Below are 8,788 nucleotides of genomic sequence, written 5' to 3'. Positions count from 1 at the left end.
AAAAATAAATAAATCTTAAAAAAAAAAATCCCAGCTTTCATTTGATCCCAGGAATGTGAATTATGCCCCATGGTTGCCCTGGCTGCATTATGGAGAATGGAGTGGAGGCAGGGAGGCCAATGCAGAGGCTGCTGTATTAGCCAGAGAGAAGGCAGTTACCTGGACCAGGATTGGCATGAGGATGGATCAATGGGAACTAGTCTCAGGGATATTCAGGGAGTAAAATGGGGACTGACTTTCTCATCATCAGGATGGACAAAGTTTCAGGGATCTCTGAAAGCTACTTGTATGCTCAGAATTTGAGTCCTGTATTCTCTACCCCCTCCTAGTCAATATGCCACCCCTCCCTCCCAGGCATGAGGATGGGGTGGTGATTAGGGATTTGATTTCTTAATATATAAATTTATTTTTTTTATTTTCTTACATCATTGTTCATTTTTGTACAATATTTGATTTCTCCCCCTCAGGTGTAGACCCCATAATTCTCCCACCACCATGACATCCATGACCAACACCGTAGTCCCTTGTGCTCTTTATGCCCCTGTTTTGACCCCTCACACTCACCTTCCCCTGCTGTAAGCCTCAGATCTAAAGGTTTGCCTGCAAGTTTTGTCTTTGTCCAGGGATTGGTCTCTGTTCCCTCAGGCACAGTGAAATCGGTCCAGCAACAGCTGTCATTCTTGTCCTCGCCAGTAGGTGGCAGCCCAAGCTAGAAAGGAAGGGGTGGTGGTTGTACTGGACTGTACCTGGAACTTGCCAGGGGCAGTGGATTTTATCATCAGCATTATTAACAGCTTCAGAGCAGCACCCAACTTCTGTGGTGACTCGCTACTGTCCACATATGCTCTGCACAGAGCTTTACGTGGATTACCTCATTTCATCCTCACAGCTCCAGGGGTGGAGCCATTGTTACCTCCTTTTACACGCGAGGAAAATGACTCAGAGAGGTCAAGTGACTTGTTCAAAGTCACACAGCTGAGGAGCCACAGAATAAAGACTGCATGCCTGTCTTGTTTCCCTTACATGAATCAGAATCAGAACATGAATCAGAACTACTCAGAAACACAGGCCCTAAAACTACTTTGATTTAAAGTACTTCACTGCCCCACCTCCTCCCAGCCTTCTCTTTCTCCTCCCGAATGCCTCCAAAGATTCTTCAAACTTGCTCAGGACCTCCACGCCAGCATCCTCAACTTTCGCCATCATTGCTTTGGAAGAGATGGAGATGCAGTGGATTTGGGAGATTTGGAATTTCTCTTTCTAAACCCTCTCATATTTTGTATGCCTTGCTTCCTTCCACCAAGTGGTGGTTCATACCCATATTGCAGACTCTAAGAGGTGTGCCCAGACCACACTGGTGGGGGGGGGGAGGTGTATTTAAAGCACCTGCTCTGTGCCAGGCACTGTACTAGGCTCCAGGGTGGGGGGGGGCGGGGGACCACCCCCCCATTCCTTCTGCCCACAGCATAGGGTTCAAATGTTGCATTCGGGACCCATAACCCACCAGAAATCAAGATTCATACCTTCAGCCAGTTGAGGCCTCCAGTCAACCAGGCTTTCGGTACAGCTTATAAGTCTTATTTCAGCATGACTCCAAGCAGATGGAGAAAATGAATAAATGTGTAAAATTCCTTTTCTCTCCTCCCACCCTACCAAGAGCCAAGCTGGTGGATAATTATGGGACAGCTGCCAAAGGAGTCTGATCTTCAGGGGTGACTTACGGCATTTTTACTCTTCTGGCTGAATGCCAATTAATCCTTGCCCTTTATAATTTCATGGGTGCTCACCTGAATGCAGGAAATTGGAAGCTGCATCCCGGTCATATCTGGAACAGAGGGGAAAATGGGGAAGTCAAGAATAGGAAAGTCAAGGGTGAGCCCAAAAGAAGGGCAGCAGGAAAAAGCCTTTTTTGGGGGGGAGGGGGGACTTAGCTGGGTCTTAGATGATGGGGAAATACAGCAACAATAGTAACAGCATTAATCGCCATGCTGTGAGCATCTGCTCGGAGTCAGGGCTGTGCTAAGCACTCTTCATACTTACACTATTTCATTTAATCCTCCATCATTTATTCATCCACTCTAACCACATTTATTTGAGCAACTGCAGTGTCTGGTTGTCCCCAAAACTGATTGTTTTGGACTCGCCAACGGGCAGTGGATTTATCATCCGTATCAACAGCCTCATCAGTATTCGCAGCACCCAGCTTCTATGGAGAACCGTTGTTGTCCAAATATGCTGTGTACAGAGCTACGTGAATTACCTCATTCCATCCTCGCAGCCCTTGGTGGGGATCACTGTTATATCCCCTCGAGTCCAGTGGAAGATTTTCAAGCAGGGAATGACAGGACTTGATTCATGCTTTAACTAACTGCTGGCTTCAGCCACCCACACGCCACCCCTTTCACTCTCAGCACCCACCATCCACACACAGAGATGAGGAAAGTGGGACCCAAATTAAAGCATGTCCCCCAGATCACACAACTGTGAAGATGTGAAGAAGAGTCTGACCCAAGACCAAGGTGATTCCAGGCTCAGTCTGACTCCATACTGGCAACAGAGAAGTTAGGGGGTGGCCAGTGAGGAGGAGGGTGGCTGCCGGCAGGACTCTGAGAACTTGGCCTCAGCGTGGAATCGGCCTCCAGATAGTTTCCTGGCCTGAGCCCAGACCAGAGGCCCTCGAGACCTCCCACCCGATACACTGCCTGGGTGAATGAAGTGTTCTGCTCTCGGAGTCTCTGCTCTGGGAAAGCCCCAGGCCCACGTGTCCTCAAAGATCCATTATTAACATAGTTGTTCAGCTGAAGTTTACATCCCTGTGCACTCCCGCCCTGCACCCGCCGCCCCACGCAGCCTCCACTGTCTGGATCCTGTTTGCCTGGTGAGAAGGCCAAGTCCAGCCCGCTGGGCTGACAGAGGTCACTGGCCAGGCTGAGCTGCGGACTGTGTTGTGAGCGTACTGCCTGACTCTCCCCCACCCTGGCCACCTCAGTTTCCCTTCCTGAGAGAGGCAGGAGTCCAGGAAGAAAGGAACTGCGGGGACCACAGGAGGACACGTGGGACTTCTGGGGACACTGGCCCCTCTGTCAGGATCAGTCACCCTAAGCCTGCCCGAGGAGTGCTGGGCTTAGGAGCAGCTGTGAAAGCCGTCTTTGTGCCCAAGGAGAATGAGCTGCGAGAGGATCGGGGCCCTTAGCTTGGGGAACCCCTTGGGCCCCTCCTGAAATCAGGACCAGAAGAAAAGACCCCCTCGCCTGGCCCTCCGAGGCCCACCCAGGCCCAGCGCCCACTTCGTGCCATGGGAGCAGCCCAAGGGAAGAAGGTAGGAGTCCCCCGAGTGTCCTGCTTGGCCCTGGACCTGGGAAGGGAGATTGGATCTACTCGGGGGAGGGGCTCACCCATCTGGGCCCCTTCCCTGAGAGAATAGCCAAGATTTGTATCTAGAAGTCTGGCTAGGGCTCAGGGCAGAGCCCCCAGAACAAACCTGGGAGCTGCCCAGTCTCTAAGGCTCAAGTCTTCTGCACAAACCTCTCTACTGCTCTGCATACAGACTCCCTGACCACCCAGCTCCCTACACAAGGGGAGTGTGGGCACAGAGGGGTGCAGGCGCTAGATGAAAACTAATGCTCATTATAATGAAGTTGGCTAACTAGCTGTTACCTGATGTAGGGCTGCGGGCAAGTTATTGGCATTTTTCTCTAAATTCCTCACCAATAGAATGGGGAGAGCAGTCACTACCTCAGAGGTCATGGTGAGAATGAAATTAACGGAAATCAGTAATGTGCTTGAAACAGTGCCTGGTACACAGTGGGCTATATAAGCTATGCTGTCATTATTAGAATTCTACTTATTTTCATCCATCACCTTCTGCATCTGAACTCTCAGCTGGGAGCCTGCAGACAGCACCAACAATTAGTGCTTCTGAAAGTATGGTCTCTGGATCCCTGTGTGGGCTTCAAAGATGGGGCAGGGAGGGGGCTTGTTGAATAGTCACCTACTTGAATAGTCACCTAGACCTCTTGGCTCAGAGTCTCTGGGGAGGTGAATTTATTCACCAGCTCTCCAGGGATTCTCATACATGTTTGTGGTCCACAGGGCGCAACACTGTGGTCCCAGCGGTGTGGTCAGGATGCCCAGGTGCCCGCTCCCCAGCTCCCTACCATTGGAAAAACTGAACCCCTCTGGATCTTGGCTCCTCTTGTCTGTAAAATGGGGCTGCTTCCCATGGCCTCATAGGAGGTTCCATGAGATGATGGTGCCTTCATAGTGCTTAGCACTGACACCCAGGGGGTCCCAATAAACAGGGATCTCCAGGCCTTAAACAACTCCTGATGAGCTATATGACAGAGTAGGAAACTGAGGTTTGGAGACAAGAAGTGATTTCTTAGCCAGGGTCATGCAACTAGTGGAGGAGAGAGTGGGATTTTGACTGTTTTGCTTGGCTCTAAACTTTCTGTTGACCCAGCCCATCCCATATTTTTCAAATTTAAAATAAAATACATTATGGGCCCCATGAAGGAAGCTCTCTGAACTTCACCTGCAAAATGAAGAGTGATGGGCTAGATAACCCCCATGGGCCTCCTTGTGCTGGCCTCCACTTCAGCCTCTCTTTATTTCACATGTAGTCCAGCCTGGAGGGTGCTGCCTGCCCCAAAGTCCCCGGAATTACATTGTCCTAAAAGTTTGATATCCTGGGGCTGTTGCCAGCAATGCTCACTCCTGCCTGCAGGGGTCAGTGTGGGCCACCAGCTAGGGATCAGGGCTGGTAGATTATCTGACACAACACCCTCCTTCTACACCACCCAGGGGGTCCCAGAGCTACCTTCCCAGTCCTGCCTTGAAGTCTGGCCACACCCATTCCCCTCTTCCAGAACACTCTTCCTGATTCTCCCCCCTCCCAGCAGAGAATGAGCTCAGCCTCTAGATCCTATCTGCTGAACGTGAATATGGAGGAAATGACCTTGGAGGCCAGTCCTAGAAAAGACCCTAGCAAGATCTAGCCCAAGAATGGCCAAATATAACCCATGTACTGCTTCTCCCAACTCCCTCACCCATGGCAGACATCACGAATCAATCCCTGCCATCTTTCCCATTAATCTAGATTACCTTAGAATCCTTCTCACATACCATCCATAACTACCCTAGCACAACTGGTATAGAAGTAGTACTCAGGTCAAAAGCCATGCCTATCCCAAGGCCTAGCCCTTTCCCCTATCACAGGGCAAAGCCCTCATTACACAAGGAGGCCACAGGTCCTCGGACAGCAATGCATCCAGGAAAAACAACTCCATGGGCCTCAGACACCAACTGAAGATTCAGAGACCAACAGGATCTGGGCATTCTACCCCAAGCACACCACTCAGTGCCAATGTCCCTCCCCCAGGAAGGGGACAGGCCTTTCATGGACCTGGGCTGTTCCTGGACAAGTCCAGGACCACAGGCCATGATCCTAATTCTACCTGATATTAAACTACCAAATGAGGTTAAATGACATCCTGATACTAAAAAGAAAATATTACTGATAACAGTGCACATGCATTGTCATTTTTGTATCAATTTTCTCACTAATTTTAAACAATTCTTGGAGGTAGGAATTTTAGCACCCCCAAAAATCAAAAGCATGGAGAGATTAAACAAGAAGCTCAAGGTCACCCAGATAGTAAGTGGTGGAGATGAGATTTGAGCTGTGAAGAGAGCCTGACCTTTTAACAATAAACTCCTCTGGCAGTGCACATGAAGGTGGGCTTTTAAGCTGGGTGTTCAAATCCCACCCAGGACCCCATCAGGGCTACTTGTTTATCTCTCTGAGCCTCAGTCTCCTCATCTGCATCTGTCAAATGGGAAAATGATTTCACCTCCCGCACCAGGAAGGGGTGAGGTACCTGGCACATATTAGGCACTCAGGGAAGGGTGCTGGTAATGTCACTGCTAGGTGCAATTTCTGCAGAGAGGGAGTTGTCTGTACCCCCAAGTTTATTAGAGTAACCCCTCAAAGGCGTGGACATTAGCATTTTCTAAAACATTTCTCCAAACCTAGTCATCATCCAGGTTTTCCGCTTCCCTGAGTGGATCCTGTGTTCTGACTCTGTTGATGTTTGCTAAGATGCTCATTGCTTTGCATTCATCTTCATTAGAAGAAAATTTCCCTGACTGAAACAAAAGGGGGAAGATATGGGAGCCACGGCTAAATTTGATAAATGGCCTGAAAGGGAGCGTTCATTCTTACGGAACCCAAAAGGCACACATCTGGCTGGGCCCACTGGCTTTCTAAACAATTATCCCTGCAGAAGATGGATGGGCCTGCCTGGCACCAGGGCCCAGGAGGGTTCCACTTACCCTGGCCCAGCTCAGGGGGCTGTGAGGACCTCGTTAGGAGGTTGCCGCCATCTGTGCCACCCTCCTCGCTTCCGTTCTGCCCACCTCAGACTTCTTCTCTGAGGGGAACTGAGGCCAAATTCCCCACTCCTCAGCATTGTGGCCTCCACAGCTGGGTTCCCAAAGAACTCCTGGGCTCAGAATACGGAGCTGGGGGACAGAAGGAAGTTTTCAGGTGCCTCATTTTCACTCCCAACAAGAGCTGATCCTCTGTTCCTGCCAGCAGCCCCCTCACTGCTCCTAGGGTCACCCAGCACCTCGCCAGGTGCCTCTCTGAAACAGCCTCCCTGGTCACAGTCCAGCACATCTTGATATCCAGACCCAGCACCCACCACCTGCTCCTAAAAGTATACTGGAGCCAGCAACCTGCTAAAGATGGATCTTCCATGTGATCCAGCAATTCCACTCCTAGGTATTTACCCAAAGGACACAGAAACATTAATTCAAAAGGGCACCTGCACCCCTATGTTCATAGCAGCACTATTTACAATAGCTCAGCTCTGGAAACAACCCAAATGCCCAAAAATAGATGACTGGATCAAGAAGATGTGGTACATATACACCATGGAATATTACTCAGCATTCAAAAAAGATAAACTCATGCAATTTGCAGCAACATGGATGGAGCTGGAAGGGATCATGCTCAGCGAAATAAGCCAGAAAGAAAAAGAAAAATACCATAAGGTCTCACTCATAGCAGGAATTTAGAAAACCTAAATAAGGGTCCAGGAAAAAGACTAATTATAATAAAGCAAAAATCAAAAATCAACAAGCAACTATAAACAAGAGACACACTATGGGAATGGAGGAGGGAGTAGGATCAAAACAAGCGGGGGCTGGGGGGAGGGAATTGTATGGGGACTATAACCAAGATGAAAATGCATACATTGAGCAAAAATGAAAAATGATGTAAAAAATATATAAAATTAAAAATAAGTAAATAAACAAAAATTAAAAATAGAACTGCCATATGATTCAGCAATCCCATTGAAATTAATAAAAAAAAAAAAGTATTCTGGAGCCAGGTGTGCATGGGGCTCTGACTTTGCACCCAACATATAGTCCATCAAGGTGTGAGGGAAAGTAAGGACGTGGGGGTCAGACCTGAGCACCCACACATGCAGCCATGATGCTGCTCTGCTAGGTGTTTTTGAGTTCTGTCCCTCCAACACCCCAACATTCCCCCGCTGCAGTACAGGCTGCCAGACCCACTTCCTGCAGGGTGAGAAGGGGGCATGGTGTTGGCAGCAGCTGAAAAGGTATTTGAAGGCAGGCAGAGCGGCCTTTGGAAGCAGGGAAAGGGCACCGTTTTCCTCTTCCCCCAGGTTTCCCAATGGGACTATCATTGTTCTCTGCCCTTGGCCTCCCCAAGGTGGGTTCAGGGGTTAAATGTCCAGGCTGCCTCAGACAGATGTGCAGGTTGTCTACTGCACAGAGGAGATGAGGGATGGGATAGTAGGCATGGGAATACAGCTTAGCCTCTGCTAGTCGGGTCTGTGCCCAGGTGCTAACCAGGGCTGCCCAGAGGAAGGAACAGAGCTTGTTACTTCACAGTGTCACCACTCACGGCCCTACAATCACCTCTCCCAAAACTAACATTGTTTCAATTCTTAAGCTCCAAGGGTTGGTAGAAAAAAGCAGCAACAAAAAAATTCCTAACATTGGTAGCCTAGCTTGGGAGGGAAAGAAATAGAAAGAAAGGAAGATGCCAGCTCAGCTGGTGCTTCTAGGAAGGCTTCTCTGAAAGGATCTCAAAGGTCTATGCAGGGGCTTAGAGAAGGGGGGGTGGGCATGGTGCAAGCTTGTCTGGGGTCACATGTGTGTAACTGGGGCCACAGGCTTTACTAAGCCTGAAGGATTATGAAGGAGAACAGCGAAGAGGCCAGGGAGATTAGAAGGGGGGAAAGCTCCCTCAGAGACCCTACAGCACAAGTGCCCCTGACTCTACCTTCATGCTCTCAGCATTGTCTCCACTGTATGGACCAGGGCTATAATTTCATATTTGGTGCAGTGATTTTATCCACGAGGTGACAGAGACGACACTTGACTTTTGGCTCATCATTGTGTCCCCTGTACTACACATAACAGGTGCTCCAAAAATTGAGGAAGGAAGGGAGGGTGAGAGGGAGGCTGAGTCCCCAAAGAAGGAATTTGAGGGTTAAAGGCCAGGCTCATGGAAAGATCCACCAAAACCTCAGACTGAGGAAAGGACATAGTATAGGCCGCTCAATTTCTCCCTCATGCCCCTTCCTTTCCTTCTAAAGGTTTAATGCTTTGGCAAATTCCTTCATGTCCCAGTCAGCCTCCACCTGCCCAACACACACACACATACACACATTCAGCCACCACCTGCCCAACACACACACACTTTCCACCTGAGCAACTGCCTGGCCAAATACAAATCCCTCATTGATTG

General features: G+C 49.3%; 2 protein-coding genes across 2 annotated transcripts in view; one reads left to right on the top strand and one right to left on the bottom strand.

Moving 5' to 3' along the window:
• KCTD6 (potassium channel tetramerization domain containing 6) overlaps positions 1-8,788 on the bottom strand; it is a 134,127-nt gene that overhangs the window by 9,515 nt on the left and 115,824 nt on the right. The window contains exons 7-8 of the transcript XR_008551791.1: positions 1,788-1,825; positions 565-709 (exon numbers count right to left, since the gene is read on the bottom strand). The gene's annotated coding sequence lies outside the window, so the exon portion shown is untranslated. The remainder of the gene's footprint in view (positions 1-564; positions 710-1,787; positions 1,826-8,788) is intronic.
• The window catches only part of FAM107A (family with sequence similarity 107 member A), a 46,490-nt gene continuing 40,594 nt past the window's right edge, over positions 2,893-8,788 (top strand). Inside the window, exon 1 of the mRNA XM_037491823.2 lies at positions 2,893-3,319. Within this exon, the coding sequence (XP_037347720.1) occupies positions 3,296-3,319 (24 nt within the window). The 5' untranslated portion in view covers positions 2,893-3,295. The remainder of the gene's footprint in view (positions 3,320-8,788) is intronic.

This window comes from Talpa occidentalis, unplaced genomic scaffold (genome assembly GCF_014898055.3).
Source record: "Talpa occidentalis isolate TD23 unplaced genomic scaffold, MPIMG_talOcc4v2.1 talOcc4.10, whole genome shotgun sequence".
Taxonomy (NCBI): domain Eukaryota; kingdom Metazoa; phylum Chordata; class Mammalia; order Eulipotyphla; family Talpidae; genus Talpa; species Talpa occidentalis.
Note: the sequence above shows the minus strand (reverse complement) of the source record. Positions and strands in the feature narration are given on the sequence as shown.